The sequence below is a fragment of the Onychostoma macrolepis genome, chromosome 18 (genome assembly GCF_012432095.1).
Source record: "Onychostoma macrolepis isolate SWU-2019 chromosome 18, ASM1243209v1, whole genome shotgun sequence".
Classification (NCBI taxonomy): Eukaryota; Metazoa; Chordata; class Actinopteri; order Cypriniformes; family Cyprinidae; genus Onychostoma; species Onychostoma macrolepis.
Window position 1 is genome coordinate 27919114 of NC_081172.1, and position 26819 is coordinate 27945932.

The 26819-nt window shown below is 36.5% G+C and overlaps 1 protein-coding gene across 1 annotated transcript in view; it reads left to right on the top strand.

Annotated features, from left to right (window-relative positions):
- The window catches only part of nectin1b (nectin cell adhesion molecule 1b), a 104764-nt gene extending 82227 nt beyond the window's left edge, over positions 1 to 22537 (top strand). The window contains exon 6 of the mRNA XM_058750672.1: positions 18357 to 22537. Within this exon, the coding sequence (XP_058606655.1) occupies positions 18357 to 18862 (506 nt within the window). The 3' untranslated portion in view covers positions 18863 to 22537. The remainder of the gene's footprint in view (positions 1 to 18356) is intronic.
- Positions 22538 to 26819: the final 4282 nt, after the last annotated feature.

Genomic DNA, 26819 nt, shown 5'->3' on the forward strand with positions numbered 1-26819 from the left:
GCCCCTGAATTTGTATATTTATTTAATAAATACATACATGCATACATATATACATGCAAAGTAACTTACCTGAATATCAGCAAAATAATAATAAAGTCAATTTCAAAAACATACTCAGATAATTCTACCTTCTATAAATTGCCTAATTTTTCATCTTTTCCTTTGGAAAATGGTTGACATGAGCAAAAAATGTAACAATTTAATCTGTTAATTGGATCACATTTGCATTACTGTTACTATTTGTATATTTCCTACGACATGCATTTCCTTCAGCTTTGTCTAATGAAATTACTTGAGGTCTAAAATGTTTGAGGAAGCGGTTAGCCTTCAAGAGATTCCTTAATCAGAAGAACCGTGGGGATCTGTAATTAAAGAAATGAAGGAGGAGATTTATGTGGTGACTACTTTAGTCTTTTCAAACTGTGTGTTGGGTTTTTGTGTGGGAAGTGTTGAAGACCGCTAGTCTCATATGTATGTGAACAGTGAGTAAGAATGAGTGGTGTAAGATGCTCCCGTAATTATCTAATTATCGCGCCTGAGAAAGAGAAGAGGGCAAGTGTGTGGTTCTTTCCATCTGCTTTCTCTCTTTCATTCTTTCTGTCTTTTCCTCTGTCTCTTTTGCTTATCTCACCCTCAGAACTACTCAATAAACAGTGATATGTCTGTTTTGACCTTGTCTGTTCTCAGATGTGAGAAAACCATTTATTTTTAATGTTGTTTTTTTTTTTTTTTTTACTCAAAAAGCATGTCTAATTAATTGAAACAATGAAGCGCATAGAATTTAATGATGATTTATTAAAAGTTTAGCAAAAATTTTATTTTTTCAGTTCAAAATTCAGTTCAGTTCAGTGTTCTGATTTTATTTTTCTGGGTTCCATTGTAATGGTTTAATTTTGAATAATCAAAAAACATCTAATCAATTGAGTTGAAAAAAATCTAACAATGTAATAATAAATAATTATTCTTTTATTATTATTAATTAGTGCTGTCAATCCAAAATAAAAGTTTTTTGTTTACATAAAGTATGTGTGTGTACTGTCATACACATGCATTTTGAAAATATTTACATGTATATATTTATATTCATATAATTTATATCATATATAAATATATTTAATATGTAAACATTACATATTTTTCTTAAACATATACGTGCATGTTGAATTATCAGAGCATGAGACGTTCCATCTGCAGAGTTTTATTCATGATCATGGTCGGAAACAAGCATGGGTCAAGAGAGGTAATCCGATAACACGAGCAATACTCCAGGCAAGGTGCAAACATAATCCGAAACAGCAAGGCAAAGGGTTAATCCAAGATACACGGGCAAGAATCAGAACACAGGAAAAACAGGCAAGACAAGACTATGACTAGACTAGGAAAACGTAGGCAGAACTATGACTAGACTGAACTAAGAAAACTTGAGCAGGCTCTGTAAATCAGCTAGGGTAGCGATATGTGCTTACAATACTTGGCAGTGAGAAAGAAGAAGTCCATGGCTTATGTAGAGTGTGTGATTGGCTACAGCCACGTGCGTGTAATCAGTGCAATAGATGATGGGAAATGTAGTTCAGGGTGATGTGTAATAGTCTGTGTGGTGTGAGAGTCAATATAACCAGAAGGCGACATCTGGTGGCAAACGGATGAAAGTCCACGAACCGAATTCGTGACACATGTGTTTGTAATTATATATACATAATAAATATACACAGTACACACACATATATTATGTAAACAAACACTTGTATTTTGGATTAATCGTTTGACAGCACTATTATTAATATTATTAATATTATTACATTGAGAAGTATGTTCTGCTGTACAATGATAATGTATTTCTGTCACAATTTTGTCAAATTACACTGAACTTTTATTTTGACGGGGTGTTTTGAAAACATTTTTGCTTCTGTACTTATATCTGACTATAGGTTTATCAAATGAAATGGTGAAATCCCGGTGAAGTGACTCTCAGAGCAGCTCTGGAGATGAAGTTCATGTCTTACTATTTTGAGACGGAAGACACTCAAAACGCATAGAGCATAATGTGTGCTTGAATATGTGGAAAGAGCAGCTATGTTGTGCTTTAATATTCACAGACACAAAATCCATGATATTCTACGTTATACTGTGAATTCCATTTTTTTATGACTGGACTGTGAGATTCCATCCCTGTTTTCAGCATTGCAGAAATCACAGGGCACTAGTTTTCATTTCTGTGTGCGCTTGCTTTTATAAAATGACTTAGTGACACTCTTATCTCTCATCCGGGTCAGGAAGGCCCATGATGTCACCTGTTTGTAGACGTGTTGCACAACACGGGTTAATGTGGCATAGGTGACTTAGCTCCCCTCCGTTTAAGAAGCCAAGACCGCTTAGCTTAGTGCCGCTACACGCCGCTGACAACTGTTCACGCTTGCCTGAACAAGCAATCCCTCACACCACGGCCAGAAAATGAAGTTCAAAATGAGAGGAAGAACCAGAAGGAGAGAAAAAAAAGGCAGAGGGAAGTTAGAAAAATGGCCACCACAAGGTGAAAATTAGATTAATAAAACATAGCCACACCAAACGAAGTATAAATAAATAAAGGAATACTTGTTGCTGGAAGAAATGCTTGAGTGGACCCAATATTGGGAATTCGTTTGAGACCATTGAATAAAATGGAAACGTAAGCGAGCCCTTGAGGCATGAGGGTGAATGTTGGGATGAGGTGACGGAGGGTGTTTACTGGCTTTTATATAAGTGGCTGAGTCAAGGCCTGGCGTCTCCCTGCTCTTCTTTCGCTCCTGTCACATGTTCTGTCCTCCCAGGCTTGACAAGGGAGCAAAATGTGAAGGATGAAAAGGAAGAGAGCGGCGGACAGCACAACGGCACTAAAAAAAAGTGAAACACGACACAAAGAAAAGGCGAGAGATAGCTTGGGATATGAATTGATAAGAAGTCATTTGAGAGGCATTTCATTTGCATGAAAACGTCAGGGCTTTTAATATATTGATAGCCTCCGCTCACATCACACAGGCTTCATTTGAAATTTGTTCACGCTGCTATTCGGAGCAAAGGGCTGATTCGCCATACAAAACTCCAATTATACAAATCCCAGCGAGTGTAGAGCTGGTCACACATATGAGGAATTATGATTCCTGCTGTTCTTGTGGCCCTTAAGGAGAACGATGGGAGGGACAGACTTTGCACACGTCGGTTGTCACAACTTGACCCTATTTATGTTCCTAATAAATGCTTATTTCTACCTCAGAGTAAAAATAAATCTTTATCATGAATTGGTAATTAATAGTTTAAAATGGCAAATTTATATCTCACAAATGCAACTTTGTTTCTCATAGTTGTTTTTATCTCATAATTTTGACAGCTTTTTCCTATTTTTTTCTCCAAATTGCAATTTTCTCTCACAAATAGGACTGTTTCTCATAATTGTGACTTTATATTTAAGAATGTCTGATTCATAATTGTTACTTTATTACTCATGATGGTGTCTGTATCCCATAATTGTAACAACTTTATTTCTCCTAACTGCAATTTTATCTCATAACTACAGTACGAATTTATCTCATAATTAAAATTTAAACTTTATATCTCGCATATCACAGCTTTCTTTTTCATAATTGTTTTTTTCAGAAATATCTTAAAGTTCCAGCTTTATATCTTGCAGGTGCGACTTTATTTATCGTTGCAATTTTGTATCTCACAGTTGTGGCTTTATTTTTCATATTTCTACCTTTTTTTCTTATTATTTTACTTTTACCGTACAAGTGGGACTATTCCTCATAATTGCGACTTTATATATCATAATTTATATATCATAATTGCAGCTTCACATAGCATAATTGTTACTTTATAACATCATTGTGACAGACTTCCAAAATGTATATTTATTTTTCAAAGCTGCAATTTCTCCTAATTACAATTTTATCTCACTACTATTTTTCGTAATTGTGATTTTATATCAGCCTACGTTTCATGATTTAATCAAATCTCAATTAATTAAATCTAATCCCGACTACGCTCTTTTCAATATATATATATATATTTTTTTTTCTTGTGAATGTGTATGCAACTCATTTTACTTCTGTAAAGCATTTAATCATATTCAAAATGAGTGAAATAAGATATCATTTGATCACAATGAGACCAGGGATGTGTATGAAGCAATCAAATATGATCAGTTTTCATTTCAAATTAGCTTATTTGTTTTAGTCTTACCTGAATTTAACCTCACTCCTTATCACTTCCACTTATTTATTTATTTATTTTTTGTTTCCTTGTCTCCATCCCTCTCATTCATCCTCTCACTCCCTCTCCTTCTTTCTGAGTACCACCCTGATGAGGCATTTTAAAGTCTTGCTTGGTGTGACATCCCTCCAGCGATGTGAAATTTGTTTGTCTTGCTTGTCATTGCGGAATCGGTCTCAATCGGACTGATATGACACTGTGAGCTCCCACACGCTGCCTGCTGCATAATTCATCCCTCCGCAGGACGTACATGTGGATTTTGTGTATCATTAAACTCTCACCACAAGGACAACGTGGCTGTCAAGGCGATTGAAGAGCAAGCTCAAAGCTGCGTGTCGGGGGGTCTGTGCCGCCCAGCCGCAGGCGAGTGCTGCCGCGTCCCGTGAGTCTCGGCGGGCAAGCACCTGGGCGAGTTTTGAGTGTGCTGGACTGATGGAGTGTGAAGTCAGGCCTGCTCTGCTCTCTACAGGAAGTGACTTCCACTTTTCAGCTCCCACTAAGCTTCTGCCTCATTATCCAAATGAGATATTAGCATGTGCACATCGTCCTTTCTGTATTTTTTGCATTTTCGGTCTCTTTCTCTGTTGGGAGTGTGAGAGAGACTTCTTTGTAAGAGAGAAACAGCTACAGCCAGTCCCTTTGAAGTCACTCGTTGACTGCAGTTTTCTGTCCTTTGTTGACATATTTCTGGTTTGTGTGAGGCATATGTATGTGTTTTCATAGATAGCCAGTAGGCTTTAGTTACACCACATCTATGAACAATGATTTGTTAGTTGGCTACAGGTGGAATGACAGGGGGCAGGATGTTCTGTATTTTGCACAACATATAATTGGACAAAATCTGTGTAGTGCAACACAATACATAAGCAAATTTCACTATGAAAATAATTAATTAATTAAAATTGTATGACATTAATAGCATTTAATCATCTATTAACAGTTCTAATCTAATATTCCATAAAGAAAATTTCATCAAATAAATTTCAAATACCATTAAAAACCATTGTTTTCTCACAGGCACAGAAATTTTGCTCACAAGGCTCTGATTCTCACAGAAATCTTTCAAATTACCCCGGTTTTCCATGAAGACTCGTTAGTAGGGATGCACCCAAATGAAAATTCTTGGCAGAAGCCGGACATTGGGCCAAAGGCCGAATAACGAACAGTTTTTCACATTTTTCCCCGATGTTTTTTTTTATTTTTTTTATTATTATCGTTATTATTGTCTTACTTTATTTTATTGGTAACACTTTACAATAAGGGTACATGAATAATCATGTACTAATGCCTAAATTAATACTAAATCCATCACATACTAATGATTATTAAAGGAGTTAAAGGGATAATTCACCCAAAAATGAAAATTCTGTCATCATTTGTTCACCCTCAAGTAGTTCCAAACCTGTATGAATTTCTTTGTTCTGCCGAACACAAAGGAAGATATTTTGAAGAAAGTTTGTAACCAGGCTGTTTTGGGGCACCATTGACTTCCATAGTAGGGAAAAAAAAATACTATGGAAGTCAATGGTGCCCCAGAACTGCTCTGTTTCCCACATTCTTCAGAATATCTGCCTTTGTGTTCAGCAGAACAAAAACATTCATACAGGTTTGGAGCTACTTGAGGGTGAGTAAATGATGACAGAATTTTCATTTTTGGGTGAACTATCCCTTTAACTAATTAGGAACTAACAAAGAGCTATCCTTAACTACGACTGGAGTCATACGGACTCATGCATGAATAACGGCGCACTGTAAAAAAAAAAAAAAAAAGAAAGAAAAGTTGAGTGAACTTTATTTTTTATTATTTTTTACCAGCTTCAGCAGATTTTTGAGTTTGCTCAACTTATTTTTGTGGGAGATTCTCCAATTTTTGTTGAATAAACTTAAAACGACAAGTTGAGAAAACTCAAAAATCTGCAGAAGCTGGTTGCCTTAAAAATTTTAAGTTTTTTTTTTTTTTTTACAGTGCAGCCTTAACTACATGTTAGTACATGTTTGATAGTTAATGCATTAATTAGCATTTATGGCTAAACTAAATCAGGCACTTTAAGAAGGGATAAGAAATACTCTGACTTTGAAATTAATTTAAACAATTTAATACTATCATAATTTGAGCATTTGACATCTTCAGCTTTGTCATAAACATTATTGGGTGGCAAAGGATTAGTTGATCCTCCTCATCGAGTGTACAAAATACTAAATACACTAATGACTGATCTTGTCTGTTTTATGTTCTTCTCTTTCCCTTTAAACTCACCCTATTGTGACTTATACACGGATTAATAAAAAATAAAAACCCAAAACCCACAAAGAACATTTGTAGAACAATTCCTAAAGAAATGCTCAAACTGGAAAGAGTTCACTGTCCATCCAGTCACAGCCGTGATGATCCTGTACCTCCGCTCTCTGACTTCTTGAAAATCCACACAGAATGTCATAGCTGGGCTGAATACTCACTGTGTTAGTACATGTGTGTTTGATAGAAAGTATAACATAAATCATGAGCTGAGTTCAGTAAGTAGTTAACAGTGAATTCATTATGATAGAAATTATGAAATATTGTGAAATCATGTAGATAGATAACAAAATAACTAAAAATCATTGTGTGTTGTATTGGTGGTGAAAATGAATAAGGAGGACACTCTTACATCATGTTAAATGGTATGTAATTTGATGATCTGTTAATGTGTCATTGTGTCAACTCATTATTAACTACCCACTAACATCAACTAATGGCTTGTTAAAGTTGATTTTGACATGACTTTACTTGAGAGGGCCCAATCATAATGAATTCACTGTTAACTACTTACTGAACTCAGCTCATGATTTATGTTATACTTTCTATCAAACACACATGTACTAACACAGTGAGTATTCAGCCCAGCTAAGAGATGCTGTGTGGATTTTCAAGAAGTCAGAGAGCGGAGGTACAGGATCATCACGGCTGTGACTGGATGGACAGTGAACTCTTTCCAGTTTGAGCATTTCTTTAGGAATTGTTCTACAAATGTTCTTTGTGGGTTTTGGGTTTTTATTTTTTATTAATCCGTGTATAAGTCACAATAGGGTGAGTTTAAAGGGAAAGAGAAGAACATAAAACAGACAAGATCAGTCATTAGTGTTTTTAGTATTTTGTACACTCGATGAGGAGGATCAACTAATCCTTTGCCACCCAATAATGTTTATGACAAACCTGAAGATGTCAAATGCTCAAATTCTGATAGTATTAAATTATTTAAATTAATTTCAAAGTCAGAGTATTTCTTATTCCTTCTTAAAGAGCCTGATTTAGTTTACCCATAAATGTTAATGGTAACACTTTAAAATAGGGAACACTTATTCACTATTAACTACAACTTTTCCCTCAATAAATTCCTAATTTATTGCTTATTAATAGTTAGTAAGGTAGTTGTTAAATTTAGGTATTGGGTGGGATTAGGGATGTAGAATGAGGTCATGTAGAATAAGGCATTAATATGTGCTTAATTACTACTAATAAATGGCTAATATTCTAGTAATATGCATGCTAATAAGCAACTAGTTAAGAGACCCTAAAATAAAGTGTTACCATGCTAATTAATGCATTAACTATCAAACATGTACTAACATGTAGTTAAGGCTGCCGTTATTCATGCATTAATCCATATGACTCCAATCGTAGATAAGGATAGCTCTTTGTTAGTTCATAATTAACTCCTTTAATAATCATTAGTATGTGATGAATTGAGTATTAATTTAGGCATTAGTGCATGATTATTCATGTACCCATATTGTAAAGTGTTACCATTTTTTTTTACATAACAGTAAAATAACAATACTACTATTCATGAATGTTGACAGAGTTCTTGCCTTTCTCAGCTTTTATTTTGGTGGAAATCTGCAGGAAGACCTCAATGCTTATTTTTGTTGACAACAGCAGATTTATAAATGATTCTCATTAAGAATTTGGGAAGATGTTTGTCGCACGTATCGCATTGTCACATGACTCGTAAAAATGCATTAAAATGTTACTGAGCAACTGACGAGTGACACTGTTTCAGCATAGATTTTCCTCGTGTTTTGGACTTTGACCCTGGCTAACAAGCAGATAGCGCCGCAAGCTCGTGCTGCACTGTTTGAATACATGCAATTTGTGTGTGTATTAGAAAACATAAAATCCTGCAGTTTATTTACTAGTTGTTTAAGGCCATTTCACGTTCACATTTCAATCATCACACAGTAAGCAGCAAAAACCACCCCTTACTCTTCTCATCGAAGACAGTTTTAAATGCTGGCACACTGCCAACATGTTTGCTGCACCTCTATTTGATTGCTTCACGTCATTGTTCAGTACAATTTATCCAGTCTTTTCACTTATTCAGCCGAACACCGATAGAACTTATTTTGCTATATTTTCGGCCAAATAATTCCACTTGCCGAACATTTGGTGCATCTCTACTCGTTAGTTAAGCTAGTTACGAAGCATCCAGCATCTATAGCAAAAAGCTTATAACCAGCAATGCTTACTTTATTTATTTACTTATTCATTCATTCAGAATGGTCAGCAGTTAGCCACTCAGCAATCTAAATATCCTTTTAACAGCACGGTTATTATACTGTAAAAAAAAAAAAATTGCAAAGTTGTAAATAACTACTGGAATATTGGAGTATGTAAAATACTAGCACAATCTTTCTACTTCAAAACTTCACATTTAGTTAAATGTTTTCTATTTGTAAAATTCACTAGCAATTCCTGAGTTAAAATGATTTCAAACTAAATCCTACATCAAATTTGATGGTTTCTCCCATTATTTTCAATACGTGTCCGATTCGTCCTACTCTTCCTCATATCACCTCTGCTACATCACAGCCAGATGTGCGTGTTCCCGAAGGGCTGAAGACAGCCACGACGCATATCTGCGATTTATGACGCCCCTGTCCCCTCCTACCACGGAGGCCATTTTCTGCTCTCTGTGGGAGGAGATTTGCTGTCTGTGATGGAGTAGGCACACTGCAGGACACACAGCCAGTGCAGAGTTTTCCCTGGCAGTGATCAGCCCCCCGTCATCTTCCCTTCCCCTCCTCCTGTCATCACGCTGTCTGTTACTGTTGTGAGCATCAGTCCTGGGAGGGTGAGTAAGTGGGTCAGACAGTAACCCAGGGTCAGAGCCTCGGCGGTGAGTCACTCATTAGAAAGAGCATACCAAAATTATCAGGGTAAAAATAGACCCAAAATCAACAGTGAGGAAGGCTAGCATACTGCGTACATACTACAGTGTAAAAAAAAAAATAAAAAAAATATTTTCTGAAGTTATTTCCTACTTTGAAAATATATCCTATATATTTTCGAAGAAGAATACCATTTCAGGTTTTCTGCTTCAGCATTTCAAGTTTAAATCATTGTTGTGCTTGCCATTTCTTGGAAAATTATATAAATTTACTAGCAATTTCTGAGCGAAAATTGTTTCTACACTATTTTGTAGTGTATTTATATAAATACAGAGCCTTGAATCATCATCTCTCCATGTCAACAGTTTTCTGTCATGTTATCATTCAACGCAGACTGAACATTTTACAGCGACAGTCAAAGGGGTAGTTCGTGCAAAAAAAAAAAAAATCTGTAGTCATTCACTAACTCACATGTCATTCCAAACCAATATGACTCAGAGTGGTTATACTTAGTTTAAAAAAAAGAAGAAAAAAAAAGAATTACTTGAAATACAATAAATGTTAACTGGAATATAAATAAATAAGTGCATAACTGTCATTGTGACAAACTGAGGGACAAGCCAAAATTATTTTCTGAGGTAATTGGCAGCATATCACAAAACTTTTCTACAGAACTTAACTCTTATTGAACCCGGGATATTCCTTTAGGCCATATTTGGCTAAAGTGCAAAGCCTTGTAAGGAAGAAAGGAAAGGAATGATAGCATGCTAGTAAGAGGATGGAGGAAAAGTGAGAGAGAAGGAGCCTTTTGTGTGGTGTTCTGGAGAGAAAGTTTGCTTGTTGAGTTTAGCCCGCTGATGAGGATTTATCCTTTGTGGCAGCATTACATTTCCATGACTTCACAACCGTGGGCAAATCCAGTCAGGAGAGTAACAAGCAATTTCTGTCTCCCTCTCACTTTCTCTCTCACTGTCTCTCACTTGAATTACTGAGTAAACACATCCTCCTCCATTACCGGCCCTCCCTAACTCTCTTTTTATGTCATTCTCTTTTTCCTATTCTCCCTCTTTTTTTGGCTCATTCACTATATTCTGCTCACATATCTTGCTGCACGATTTCCCTGTCTTTATATTCACTTTCATCTAGTCTCCCTGCCTCAGCTGGACATTTATTCTGTTGTGTAGAAATATCAGAGCATGATGGTGATAGAGGTTAGGAATATGAATGGACTCCGGAGCACTGTGATGCTGCTTGTATAGACACGCTCATACACATCAAACAGCTGCAAACCTTTAGCCAACAATCACCTAGTAAACAGACGAGATCTAGATTCATATTTAAATGTAGTGTGATGGTTGGTGATGATTGGTGTATTTGTTTTTATGTTATTAGATAATTGTTTTGTATTGATTAAATATAATTTAGCACATTCCAAATTCCAAAATGAACTACAAAAATAGTATGAGTTTAATAGCAATTCATTATTGCAGTGTATTAACATATTGCATAAATAAAATCCCATACTTGAGATCTGACTAAAGAGAGAGAGAGGGTAAAAAGCATATGTGTGTGTGTCTGTTCAAGCGTCTGCAAAATGACTAAATGTAAATGTAATGTAAATGTGTGTGTGTGAATAGTATCATATCTTATATTTTGATTAAATATTTAGAGTCGAATTTCAGCAATATTCAACACTTTCAAATATAAACTGATAAATTATTATTAGATTAATAGCAATTCATTACTGCTGTTTATTAACAGTCCTAGTATTCCATAAATAAAATTCCATATTTAAGCTCTGACTAAACATAGAGAGGAAAGACCGTCATAGTCACATTTTCAAACCTTTTTTACATTCGGTTTAGCGACAGCACATTTCTTTTTAAAGAAAAAAAAATACTCCAAACCAATAGTTATTTCCATCACATGAGCCAAAATCACACAATTCAAGTTTCTCACAGGCATCATAATGCATTTGAATGGTGCGAAGATATGGGACAGTGAGGAGAATGAATGTAATGGGCCACTGATGATATCTCAATTATGAGTTCAGGGAAAGTTTTGTTCATGACTGATAATAACTAGACTTGTACATGTTTACATTTTCTCTACAAAATTTAAGTGGTGTTGCCTGTGAAAGTCATTGTGAGGGTGTTTCTATGTGGTTTCAAAGGTGTTCTGACTGTTAATGTAGTTAATTAATAATCATTTGAACATCAATCTTAAATTATGATAAAAAGCATGGAGGTTTCTGAGTGAGAAAGTGCACCCTAGTTAGTAAACAACAACAGTATTTCATACCCCCGAACTCCCCCGGAGTCTTTCTCTCATACACATACTACAACATAAACACCCGTACATTCGCACAATGCTGTTAGCTTCACACACGTCTTCCACACTCTCTGGTGATAGCTAAATTCAGAAGTGTCGTCAATCTCACATAAGATGAGCAGAGCAGCTCATCAGCTCATTTAGATGTATGACAGTGATGGCAGCCGCCTGACTGACTGAAACTTTTATTTTACAAAGGATATATTTTTTATTCAATGTATTTATAGATGGTGTTTTGTGAATACATCTTTATGAAGTAGCTGTCAAGCGTCTGTTCAAGCCAGTGTTTTTATTAGCGTGGAAGCTTAGTGTTTGTTTATGTGTTTTAATTTACATGTTACCTCCACGTTTCTTGGAGAACATACAGTATGTTGGACGGTGTTTCTCTGCTAGTAATTATCACAACAGATTATACACATTCACGTAGACATGCTGGTATGGAAGGAAATTAATGTAAATAAATGTAAATGCTAGCAAGAGATGAAAAAAAAAACAGACTGCAACGCAGCACGTCACACATTATAAATCCACGTGCTTTGATTGAATTGATGTTTTTCATGGTTCTTCGGCCAGTTAATCTCAACAGGGCTCTATTTGTCCACCGCAACTCAAGGTTACGGCAGTATCTGCATATTCCCAGAGGCTTGTTAATAGGCGGTTTCTTTTGTCAGCTCTAATGGTATCAGGGCAGTTGGAGACACACTGCGAGTGAGGTTTTATCTATCTTCTGGCAGGTTTAGCCGTTGGCGACATGGCATTGAAGTCTGAGATCCCCTACCGCCCCTCTTGCAACCATGCTACGTGTCTGTCACCTCGCTCCGCTTCCCTGCCATCCAATGAAGAAAAACAGCCAGAGACTGCTGAATTATTAGCATTGTGGTAATATGATTAGTCCTGTGTAATTAACAACAGGCCCACACACAATGTATGTGAAAGACGTAGTTCCTGAGGTAATGAATGACACCTAAATAGCGTAGCTGTTTTTGTTTTCTTTTTATAGCTAGAGCTTGCTAGCTTAATGCTAACTGTATTAGCATTGAGCTTCCATAGTTCAGTTCAAATAAAATGATTTGTCAAGGATGGTAAGTGTGTTTTTGAGGAAGATGAGGACAGATAGGGAGAATCAGAGTCTTGAAGTGGGGTGTGGGAACATATTTTCTTTCCCATCATGCCTCAGTACTTTGGCTGTAAGATGGATACTGCCATTGATTCGCTTTGCAAATCAAGTCTTCAAGGACTTCATCTATAGTCTCCATACCTTTGATTATCTGAGAGCTTGTGAGCCTGATGGAGTCTTTTTAAAGATCTTTTAAAGGATCTATAGCATACAACTGGGACTAAAGGAACACTTTAAAGAGATAGTTCACCCAAAAAAGAATTTTTTGTCATTATTTACTCACCCTCATGTTACATTAAACATGGTATTTTGAAGAATGTGGGTAACCAAACTGTTTTTGGACATCGTTGACTTGAATAGAATGAAAAAAAAAAAAAACCTCTGCCTTCTTCGGTGGAGCAACATATTTTATGAGAAAATAAATCATGAAAGCAGCTTGTTTTGTCTTAAAACAATCTTAGAAATGTATGACAAAATAATGTAATTTAAAAAAAAATTATAAATTAAGACAACCAAGAATAAAAAAATGACAACAAAAAAAAGTTTACTAAAATTAAAATATACCATTCAAACCATTTATTAATATATATATATATATATATATATATATATATATATATAAATCTCAATTAGTTATCTCAATGAAACTAAAATAACACTGGCCTGAATGACAAAACTAGTCTGACATAATGTATGTACCAGTCTTAACACGCATTCGTTTTCATTTTATTGAGATTTTGCATCGATAAGTATTTAGTCTGTACGGAGCCCTGCACATGACATACAAGAAAAATGTGAAAAATGATTCCATGCAATGCTGTAAGGCTTTTGAGAATGTCTCTATAATTCATTCCCAACTCAAAATAAAACCATAACGTAACATGACATAACATAGCAGCAACATGTTTATGAGAATGTGTACGCGGACAGGAAGTAAGCTACAACTAATTATTATTTTGTGCGCACGATTTACCTAGAACGAGGGCACGAATTATTATATCGAGCGCACGATTTACTTAAAATGAGGAAATGGATTAGTAAATTGTGCGCACGGCCTAGTATATCAAGGGAACGAATTAATAAAACGTGCCCACAATTTATTTAATTTTTTTGTATGTCATGTGCAGGGCTCCGTAAGTCTGCCACATTTTCCATATGAATTTTTATGTTTTCAGAAAAACCCCACTTGGGTGGCAAATGTTTATAGGCTTCATAAGGGGCCTCCAGTTTGAAATAATCTGCTATAATTTTTCATGGGGGTCATTTTGCAGTTTTAATGCTTCTTTCTGGTTGCAGCTAGTTATGGTGTGTCATAAATATAGTAGCAGTATAAACACAAGCCTTCAGCAGGAAAAGAATGAGGGGCACAAAACGAGTTTACCAATTAGAGTGATGGAGCGAAAGCTGAGGAGATACTGACAGAAAGGTGCACTGAAGGAAAGAGGAACGAATTAGAGGAAGAAGCCCGGTCCTTTCAACTCTTCCAGTCCTGTGGATTTCTCTCTCTCAGTATAATGAAGCCCCCAGTTCTTCTAATCCCATTAAAGGCCAGATTAATACTTGAGAGCTGATAGCTGAGAGAGTGGTCGCACCACCGGCGGCCAAACCACAGTGTGGACACTCTCTGACTAAACCTAGAATAGAAAGAGCAGTGGAAGGAGAAGCAGAGAGAGGGAGGTAGAGTACACATAAATGGGTTGCTGTGGTTGAATGGCTTTAGCCGTGGAGTGTCACAGTAATTAAACTTGAGAGAAAGACATCAGAAGTCAAATTGTTCCCTTGACCCCCTAATATGAGAAATGGCAGCCTGTTAGCCTTAACATTTGCCATTAACATTAATGACAGGTGTTTGAGAATTTGAAATAATGGTTTAATGGATTTAAAACAGGAAATGAAATCATTTAAAAGACCAATATATTGTTAGATCTGTTTTTCTAACCAGGAAAGAAACCTTGAGATTAAAAATGTCTTTTACAGGAGTGTCCTGACAGAGATAGGTGATTAATTAAGCTACTCACAAAAGTTTAAGAATGAAATGCAACAGTAAATATGTGAAGGGCCTTGCAAAACCAGCTTACACCAGCAAGCCAATTTATTTATGTATGTATGTATTTATTTATTTATTTATCATCTATTTATATTTTTATTGTTTTTTTTTTTTTTCATCAGTTATATTTCTATTTCTTTACTGCCATAATAGCAAATTACAAAAGTGGCAACATGTTTAGTTTATGTTTGGCCAGAAGTACTGTGGTGCTAACTATCCTCCACACTCTAGGGGGCGATAGAGTTAGCTTAAAATAACCATATCTTTAAACTGTGTTGATAGCTATAAACATTTCAAGAGTTTACTGACTTTAACCAACTTTCTTACCAGGGCTCTCTTCAAACTGTTCCTATCATGACATTAGTTCACTTGAAAAAGAAAACTGTTCCATAGAGGCAGAATATTTATGCTAAAACTCGTTATAGCACCATTTGCTGCAACACAATTGGTGTAGAAACAATTTTCTCTCAGAAACTGCTAGTAAATTTTGCAAATAATTACGCAATCATGGCAAATAACACATTCAACTAAAAATAAAATTAAGTAGAAAAACTAAAATAGCATTTTCCTATAAAACTTACTCCAATAATATTTGTTTTATTTAATTGTTTTTAAAGGTTTTTTTTTTTTATTATTATTATTTTTTTTACAAAGAATAATCGCTCTAGCATTGTGTTATGAATTGCACATATTTCGAAATGCAACAATATGTGAATGTGAGCTTGTGTAGCTAGAAAAGCTTTTTATTTGTGCACTTTGTGTATCCTCTGAAAGTATGCTATGCCTTTTCCCTTCCCTATTAGCATTTAACTTTATATTCTTAGATTAAAGGACAAGATGGATTAAACCCCTAGAGGTTTTTGCCTTTTATGACCGTAATCCTTCACAAGCTGTCTGAGTGTGTCAATGAGAAATATCTGACCATCACCGCGTGTGTGGTGGGTACCAGACGGTGCTCTGCCAGGTCTAGAATGGAAGCTCATTAAAGAGCTGGAATATGTCAAATGCAGCTCACCCTCACCGCCTTATTACTGCCTATATTCAATAAGTCACTGTCGCATAAGGCAGTCAGAAACCTTCACAATGTAGCCGCTGACCTTTTTAACCGGCATATTCTATTAGCACATGTAAATGGCATAGACTTCAGACTGGAAATATGACGCAAGGTGTCTAGCGTCTACTGCCTAGTTGTTGTCAGAAGTTGCGTTATGCTGCTAACAACGCACAACTGTTGTGTTAACACAACATGTGAAAGACACATTTGTAGGTAGTTTGAAGGAGCTCATAGAAGACATTGTTGGATGTTTTTGCTTCTTACATTGTGACATTGTGATTGGGATTTTGGACATGACGACCAATAAAATGCATTGTAGAAGACACATAGCTTGTTGCTTTGTCTCATTGTACCTAATTTTAGAGAATCCCTTGGTTATGTTTTATACTTGAGTGTTGGCAGATTTTTACACTGACCTATTGTAGTGCTTGGAGCGGTTTGGTTATGTTTACAAGGAGTGCCGCACAAAGAAAAGCCTTTAGAAACCGCATGTAAGCTGCTAATCCAGCAATTGTGAATGATCCAATGCTGAAAAAAGTTGCATGTCTTGCTTTTGTGTATGTGTGTAAGCGTGTGTGAATTACTTCTTCAACTCTAATTGCTGTTTGCAAATCTCAATGCTGTGGGTACTTTTATGAAATGGTTTACTGACTTTTGCATGAGCTTTTTACATGCTGTGTCACTTGCTTTCTGTTGGATGCATGTCTTTTGTGTGCTTTGAAAACAAAACCACAAGCTGTGTGTCAGCTGTAACCATGTACAGTAGCCTTGCAGGGGATTCATGTTCCAGCATGACTGTAAAAACCACATCACTCATTAGAAAGACTTTATGAACTTTTGAAAGCGGTAGTTCTCTCTTTGCCGTTCACCTGCAGAATTAGGGTTCTTTAAAAAGAAATAAATGTGTTTCATGAATGGTTTAAGAGAATGAAAGAGTGCGCTATAAAACAATTTATTCCATATAAGCCAACAAGGTCAAGAGCTTCAAATGCAAACTCCCTGTACTTATGTTGAATTGTAATTTTTGAGGTCGCTCAGAATTAAAGAGCTGTCTGATCTATTGTTATAAGTGTGTCGGTGCTGATTGTTACTTTTAACGCAAGCTTTACCTCCAGACAGATTAAAGCGTTGCAGTGAATAACTTGATGATCATAAAATGATCAAGGGTGCCTACACACTAGAGTTTACGCTAAGTAAGACAATACTTCGAATCAATTAATTTCAATAAGGGTTGTGCATTGCACAAGGACATATCAGGAAACAAGTTTCAGTTTCAGAAAGTAAAGCAACCAAAAGTTTTAACATTTACTGCAACACCAATGAAACACCATTCTCATTCAACCCACTCTCAATCCCAAGGAGGCAAAAACTAAAGCATGGTTAAGTGCCTTTAACATCACTATTAGGATGCTGAAGTTATACCTCGGTTGCTATAATGAATTAGGAAGTCCATTGAAAAACCTTTGATGTCAATACTCAATAATTTCTTGTCATTTAATTATATATTGTGGTATAATTTGGTCTTTGTGATATGTGTTGAATCCATCTTAATCTGTTGAATAAGGCAAGCAATTGAAAGCAATGGAGTTCCAAGTTCATTGATATGGTGACGCCAAGGGCAGGGATCTCCAACCCTGCTCCTGGAGAGCTGCAGTCCTACAGACTTCAGTTCCAACCCTGCTCCAACACACCTTCCTGTAATTATCAAGTAACCCTGAACACCTTGATTAGCTGGTTTGGGTGTGTTTGATTGGGGTTGGAGTCGAAATCTGCAGAATGGCACTGTAGCTCTTTAGGAGCTGGGCTGGAGGAGACCTTTGGCCTAGGTGTACCTTAATACTGAAGCTTCAGATGCTTCAGTTCTTGATGCCTTAGGAGTGAGAATGGGTTGTAATATTAGGTCAATCCAATTGGATCTTTTAATTAATACCTTCCAGGGTTCAAATTCTGTCCTTATATAACTTACCCAAATCTAAAGCAATGTGGTACAACCAATATGCAGAAAACAACATGTTAGGTGGGTATTAGAAACTGGTCCCAATGCACACTAAATGAAAACATTACGCCCCTGCTCTAGTGTACAGGCACCCAATATTTCAAGACTTTTGTTTGTTATCTTTGCTTATAAAATGGTTTGAGTGCTTGTTCTTCTGTTCCTTTACATAAAACGCATGATGAGACTAAACATTCAGCTCTTGCTTTTCTGTGTTAAGCTGTCATAATGGATTGGTTTTGTGGGAGTGGTTGGGTGGTTGCGGGTGTGGGTATGGGGCGGGGGCTCCTTCCTTTCTTCCCTTTTCTTTCTCCTCCCCTATGTTCCTTTCCTCATCAAAAATGAGCACCTGCACAAATGCACCTCCTTCCCTCCAGAGCACTGACACACTCTCCCCTTCCATCTGTGTTTTCCTACCCAGAATTCCCTAACTCCCCGCCTTTTGATGGCCGTGAGATCCCACTGGAGGAGCATAGTTCCGGTGCTGCCATCGGCGGCGCGGTCGGTGGGGTGGCCCTGCTGGTGGCCGCCATCGCGCTGCTCGTCTTCTTCCTGCGGCGTCGTCAGCGCACCTTTAAGGGCGACTACAGCACCAAAAAACACGTGTTCGGGAATGGATACAGCAAGGCCGGCGGCATGCCCGCTCATCCTCCGATGCCTAAGAATCTGCAATACCCCGAAGACTCGGACGATGAAAAGAAACCAGCACAAATTAGCGGGCCTGGCGGTTTCGAGGGCGGCGATCGGGATTTCGATGGCAACTCTGAGGATCTGAAGAGACCCTATTTTACCGTAGACGAAGGCGAAAGTCGTGATTATGACGAACGGACTCTCGCCTTCCAGTACGACCCCGAGCCCGAGATCGCCGACGACATGGTCTCCCAAACCGACGGCTCTGTTATTTCAAAGAAAGAGTGGTATGTGTAGAATGGCATGCAACGTCAAGGGAAAAAAAAAAGATCAACGACCTTTTGCCCTCTCCTGCATCCGACCACACCCATCCACCTCCATCACTAGAAACCTTCCTCCATGTGTTTATCCCTATCTGCACATCCCACCCCTGACCCAGTAACCTCCGCCCCCATCAGAGCCCATCGAAATAAACAGCTGTAGAAAAATAGCTCGCAGCATCAACAAGACAACATCATTACACATCCACACGCTTTTAGATGAACCTGCTACAACAGCAAGAGGTTTTCTCAAAGACTGATGCCAATCAACATCCAGTAAGGCTGGACAGGCAGGTCGCTTGAAAATATTACAGTGTATTATCCTTTTTGTCTCATTTTGTTGTTATTATAAATGTATTAAATGTATAAAAAGAGACTGTAACTGTTTTGGAAAGGGGTATATTGCTGATCATGTTGTGAAAGTCTTACACTGGATGTATGATTATTATTTTTTTTGTTTGTTTGTCTTGTTTTTTTAAATCTCATTAGCATAATACCATTACTTTCATGTTAATCATAGGTTTTGTTCATTTTATATAGTCTTGTTTTTATATGGTGTGTTGGTTACCAGAAAATGTGGAACTAAATAGTAGAATAATTATTCCCACCCCTACATGTGTCATTACGAGGTCAAAGGTTGCATTAGCACTATTGTGTTTAATGGAAACATCACAATCCTGTGGTTCTTGGTACAATCGCCGCTCCCAACATCCCTGAATGTAGATCCAGGGGTCCGAAAATGTGGCGTGGCCTGGAAGCGTACAATCCAATGGAACAAAAAAGCATGTGGGTTCTGACTGCTCTCCAAAAACAGTATTTATTTTAAGACCCAGCTACCCTGAGAGCTGAGGAACACATCTGCAGCGTTAGTCATATGCACACTGCAGTCGAGCATGCAGAACGGGGCCTAGACAGATATACTGCGCCCACCTATCCGCCCATCATTCTCCATGCCAGTCTTAGTCAGTCTCCATCCACAGATCCTCCTCGGATGTGCCATCACGTGTAGTGTTATCACAGCGATGCTTTCCAAAATCCATTTCCTCTGAAACTCTTAAGACACAAAAGGATAATCCTGTATAATGTGGTGTTGTTATAAAGACAGGGTGTTTGTTATTTAGAGTTGGTGATGTGGAGTGGTCAAAATGTTTTCAAGATCTTGTAAATATGAACAGGTTCAATGGTAATGTTTAGTTCCACAGGAGATTATGGCACAGGCATGTAGCGCTTGTGTCAACCACCATATAGAGCCTTTTGATGGTAGTAGTTTTTTTTCCAAAAGTAGGTAGCGATAAAAGCACAGAAATGAAATTACGGAAAAGTCTCGAGCCAAAGTGAAATCGGAGGTAAACATGGCAGCAACTGGGCATCACAGACAGGCTTGTTATGTACTGCTGGATTTCTGAAACCACAGGATCTGCAGCAAAGCCTGGATTCCTTTCCAAATCCTTCCTGATCCTCTATAAGGAGCAGATCTGTTGGCTACAAATTAGTATGTATTTAAATAAATAAAACGGATATTCATCAAAGTCCTGACATACCTGTCCGTCTCCAAAATGTACAAGTATTCAAGACATTCAATTTTTTTAATGCATGTGTGTCTTTTTTAATCGCTCTTTGTTTGGTTCAGCCTTTATCACACTTTTTACATCAGGGTTTGGTGTTTGCTAAAGGGTGGGCAGTTTTCCAATAAATGATTTTACTTCCAGAGAAAAATAACCTCCTTAACTGTATCCATATCTCTTTCTTGACTCAAAAAATGCTTTAGTAGAATTTATTATTTTATATTATTAAATATTGAATTCCCTTACCTGCCTTAAACAAGGCTCTTTACAAGACAAGAGATTAGGATGCTGAACCGCTGTAATCACACAGACAATCTAGGCGGACTTGAAAACATGGGGAACTCCAGATGAACGCCATTTACTGTAGGTAAGCAGGCCTTCATGGAATCTGGTAGCATTTTTGCATTAGAAAATCTGCAGAAGGGACTTAAAAATGATAACATGCATTAAAGCTGGTAAATGAAGCCATTATTAAAAGAACCCACATAATAAACAAACTAGAACTTGCAGCAGAAGATTCCTTGGGGTCTGTCCCATGAGGAAAGTCATAATATGTCTACACCTAAGCTACAAATGAATAAAAACCATGATGGTAGACCTCATGCACATCTTGATCTGACCTAAAATGGACCACATAATGAAAAAACTGTACATTTGTTGCTTAGCAAACCTTGTATTTTAGCTTAGTAAGGTCAATGTGTAAAGTTATACAAATTGCAGTGCCTATGACGTGTGAGATGTAAGGTTTTACTTTTTTTAGATCTGAATCCTGTACATATTGATTTTTTTTTCTTTTTTTTTCCTTTTAGAGTTATTGTCTGCCCTCACTGTACATTTTTACAAATATGCATTATAAACATATGAATCTACACAAGTTGGCCAGTGTGGTGGAAAGCACATCACCTGGACTTCAAATATTATAAAAGCTGTTTTTACCAGGTTTTTTAAACCCTCGTGAATACAAATATTCTCTCTCTGCTTCATATGATGACAAAATACAAAAGCAACCCATCGCTGGTCCGTCAGCACTTTGTTAACCAGCTCACAACTGGAAACCTGCTACATAATCATGGCTGTGATTAAAGAGACTGACATCACTTTAGCTAAAGCACAAGTTTTCGTTCCAGAATTTTAATTAGTAGTTAATTGTATATGTAATTTTCTATTGCTTTCATTTCTCTTTCTCTTTCGTTCTTTTCATTGACCCCTGTGCTCCCAGGGTTTTGTTAATTAAGGGTTCTTTTTGTGTATGTTTTCTCAAGCTAAGCACAAGTTACCCATTTACCAAATGGCTATTATGGCTTTAAATGTCAAATAAGAGAATTCAATTGACTAGAATTAATTTTAATGACCCATATCAGCTTCTTTCTTTTTATACAGTAGTCTGTCTGCTGGATCAGTTGATGCTTCTAGCAACATTAAATAGCCTGCATACGTGCATACTAAGAAAATAATATTTTGTCTTTTTTTATTTTATTTTTGTTTTAAATATTTTTCAACAGACAAAATACTGCTTTTTATTCCTTCATTTATATGTTCCTGATTTTTTAGATAAAGTTTTTTTGTTGTTGTTTTTTTCATTCCAGAGTCTCGTGTCTTTCTAACTGCCCACTTCAAAGCCTGACATTCCACTGTAAATAATGTATGTACCTTGGAAACTATAGTTGGGTTTACTGTATGTTAGGGGAACAGAAACGGAGGAGTTTCAAGTCTGGACATTGACTGCAAGCTGAACTAGAAAACAAATTAGTCAGCTCAGATGACTGGAGATGTATAGCTTATTGCCATAAATCTACTTCGACATGGACTTGGGTAGATAGGTTTTGATATGTTAATGGAATCTGTATAGAGACGTGGGGTTGATGCATTACAATGACTTTGTACATAACTGCAACAAAACAAACAAACAAAAAAACAAACAAAAAAACATAAAAGCATAAAGAAAGATCTTGTCTTCATGCAGCCGTGTGAATGTATGTCTGCTGAGGTCGGTAATGATATGAAAAATATATATATTGTTCACATGTGTTGACCCAGTGAAGTAAACTGTATTTGCTTTAAAACATTAAATGATTTAAATGTTCAAATATGCTTTGTCCCAGTTCACTCAATATAGATGATGTTTTTATTTGATACCCTTCACAATTGTGCAACACTGTTTTAGTGCCATACACACACTTCTTATATAAAAATATAGTATAGTAAATTTAATGTTACAACAAATATTTTTGTAACAATATGTTCAAAATATTGAATTCTGTAAATCTGAGATTTTTTTTTTTTTTTTTAATGCTTGTTTATACAAGTGTTAGCATAAAATAATAAGTATTAACCTTTATATGATTTAATTATTTTATGAGTCAAAGATGAGTCGTCCCATTTTGATGGTCATGCATGATTTTATATACACAGAAATCATATTAAATGCAAGCAAAGTGTCTAAAATAAATAGATCATAATAAATTGTATTATATTTTAAACGGTATACAAACTGTCACACTGAATAGGAAAGGAAAGGATGTGAAAGGAAAAGGAAAGGATGTGACTTGTAGCCAAGTATGACCCATACTCGGAATTTGTGCTCTGCATTTAATGCATCCAAGTGCACGCACACAGCAGTGAGTAGTGAACAAACACACACACACACACACACACACACACACACGTGAACAAACACCCAGATCAGTGGGCAGCCATTTATGCTGCAGCGCCCAGGGAGCAGTAGGGGGTTTGGTGCCTTGCTAAAGGGTCTCACCTCAGTCATGGTATTGAGGGTGGAGAGAGAGCTGGACAATTCACTCCCCCCACCTACAATCCCTGCTGGACCTGAGACTCGAACCCGCGACTTTTAGGTTCCAAGTCCGACTGCCCCCCATAAACACTCTTAAAAATAAAGGTGCTTCAAAAGGTTCTTCAAGCGATGCCATAGAAGAACCATTTTTGTTTCCACAAAGAACCACTCAGTCAAAGGTTCTTTAAAGAACCATCTCTTCCTTACCTTTTTATAATCTGAAGAACCTTCTTTCACCACAAAGAACCTTTTGTGAAACAGAAAGGTTCTTCAGATTGTGGCAATAAGTGGTCAGGTAGGGGAAGTTACCAATAATAAGAATCCTATACTCGACTACGCCACCTGGAATACACCAGGACAGAACAGCCCCATATAAGGGCACACAGGTTCGTTGCCAAAGACAGGGTGAGCATAAGAATATAAACAATATCAACAAGAATCACTTTATTCAAACAATTAATAGAAACAGTCAGTCAATACAATACATCACACAAGGTCTCAAATCACATCACAATACCAGTAACATACCAAATGACTAAATGGAGATAATCTAGTAAAGAGGGAGGTGGTCAACAGAGACCCCCAAATTTCTACCCCACACTCAACACCCACGACACACACACCCTTGTGAAAAAGACAAAATGTTAAGCACAGCACTCATTCAAACGCGCCACATGTCACAAAGGGGCGGTACCAAGGATGATCCCAAGCGGCCAAACACTTCCCTCTTTTATATTCACCACACAGGCACTAATAGGCTCATAAAACTTACACAACTAACCAATCATAGTGAAGTACAAACACTGATTGGTTCACCTGGTTGAATGACACCAGCCAATAATACCGGGCTATACCTCACTTTGCTACAAGATGTTAAAGGTTCTTTATGGAACCATTTAGACAAAAAGTTATTCTATGGCATCATGAAGCACCTTTATTTTTAAGAGTGTAGTATTATAGGTATTCTTACAAACGTACTTAACATGTATTTCAACAAGTCAAAAGAAGCCAAGTTGTTTAGTGAGCAATGCTGCACTGTAAAAAAAAAATAAAAATGCACACTTTAAACAATAAACCATAAATAAATACAAAAGCAATAGGGCTTATGGGTCAGAGATAGCATAGTTTACACAGAGTGTAAGTATAGATGTCTATATATGTTATGTACTGTATAAAGTACGAAGTGGCAAGTGAAAAGTGACAAAATATTTACAAAATATTAACAAAAAAAAAAAAAAAACTACACAATATACTTGTGATAATGTATCCATACAGTACTACAGTATTGATCATTATAAAGTGATATGCCACAAGAGGCTGTGCATTACATTGACCACCCTAGTGAAAAATAAAATATAATAAATAGCTTGCATTTAAAGACTGATATTCTTCAAAGATCATACAATCCTCATCAACAGTGACATTAAAACACATTTAAGGCGTATTTTTATGTATTTATTTATTTTTATGTCAGTAAGTCCCGAGCAACATGTCAGTAAATACGTTAATAGATTGGAACTATACTTAGTATGAAATACATGTATTTTAAATATATTACTTTTTTTTTTTTTTTTAGTAGGGCACAAACGATCAAAAACAATATGGTATAAAAGAGTCACTTTTTAATAAACTGTAAAATATATTGTTATTGTTATCAGAATAAACAATTATTTTTAGTTAAAGTAATTTTGCAATTTAAAGTCTCTTTCTCAAAATGATTTCTCCATCAATATTAAATTAAAGTTCCACTATGTGATTGTGAACTGAATTTGGCAGTGGTCCCAATATCAGTTCTGACCAAACTAAAAGGTTTTTTGTTGTAGATTTTGTCGGTATGTCGGTATTGTATGTTGTATTGTCTATCCAAACATCCTACGTAAGAATACCGACGAGCAAGCATGAGATCACACATAAATTTGTACTTGCATTAGTTTCAGGAAGCTAAATGGCTTGTAACTCTTGAATTTGACACGGCTTTTAAAAAGCTTTTGTCTGTGTACAAAACAACTGCAACTATGAGCTTCAAATCCCGATAGCGCTAACAGCTGGATGTGACCTCCCCACCGCGCAAAGCGATAGTTCTCTTGAGCAATGCAAATTATTCACTTTCTGCACTTAGAAATCACAGTAAAAAAATATTAGAGCACTATATTTTTCCCCATTCACTGTGAATAAGCGATACAACATGCATGGTCTATTTTCACAGTGAGGGCAATTACTTTTCCATAATCCAGTGCTTTTAAATTCAGCCCTTGATCAGCTGAACCACCCCTGAAAAGCAATCGCAGATGGGAACGAGAGAGTGCAGACTTGCTTGCCAGGGTTCCTGGAGAGCAGCTGTCCCTGTCCGTCTCCTCAAAGCTCTCTTTGTAGCCCCACGGGCCTTTGAAAGCATATTCACTCGTGATAAGCCTAAATGATACGGAATCAGCCTCATTCCCTCCAGAGCGAACTTCCATGCTGTGTCACTCAGCATTGCAGGCAAAGGGAATTTGGCTACATGAGACTCTCCCATGAACGGCACAGCCAGGTTCATAGTAAGATTGTGAATTTGATATGAAATCTTGTGCTTAAAGGAACAGTTCACTCAAAAATCATGTTGTTCCCTAGGTTTGTGTTGTTATTCACTGCACGGCATAGTCATTATACAGATATTGAATATAATATGTCAGGATTATATTAATGGCAGGTCAATTTAGATATTTGCATGTTTTAATGTGCAAACGACAAGTGTTTTACCGTATCTCTGTAATAATTTAAATATAATCTGGTTTACCATATGTACACATTGAACACATCCTGTATTCTTTGAGCACTTCTGTTTGTTTAGCTGTCAGCTTATGATAAGACCACAATTAAATTTTCAGTAGCGTACTGTACTTTTTTTTTTTTTTTTTTTTTAAACCATAAACCCATATACCAGAGCAAGCAAGTTATGAGTTCAGAGTTTAGTCAGCAATACAATTATTGATTTCTGTACTCTGAGTCACATGGCCCTTTTGGTTGCACTTTATTTTACAGTACGTACTTACATGTACTTACAGTACACAAACCTAAGAAAGTACTGGCAATATAAGGTAACTACATGGGGTGGGGTTAGGTTTAGGTTCATACCTAGATATTACCCAGTTATTGTAATTACTTTAATAAGTACATAGTATGTAAATGCATGAGTGCATACCACACTTTTTTTATGTTTTAAGTATTTGAGGCACTTTTTTGATCGATTAAATCAAAGTTATTTAAAAATAAATAAATATAAATAATTAAAAATAAAATAAAATAAAATAAAATAAAAATCACATGTAAAAACACATTTAATGTCATCAAATGTCTGTATTCTCATCCCCACCTCAGGGGTTTTCTTGACTGAAACTAAAATATCAAACAAATGGTAAAACATATGATCAAACAGAATGATCAGACAAAGTTATTATGCGAAAAATGATCACACAAAGATCAGACAAGGTTATTGTAAAGACAAAATTATAAAACAAATGAATCAAAGTTATTGTAAGATTAATAAAACAAATGATCAGACAAATGATCAAAGTTATTGGAGAGAAATAATCAAGCAA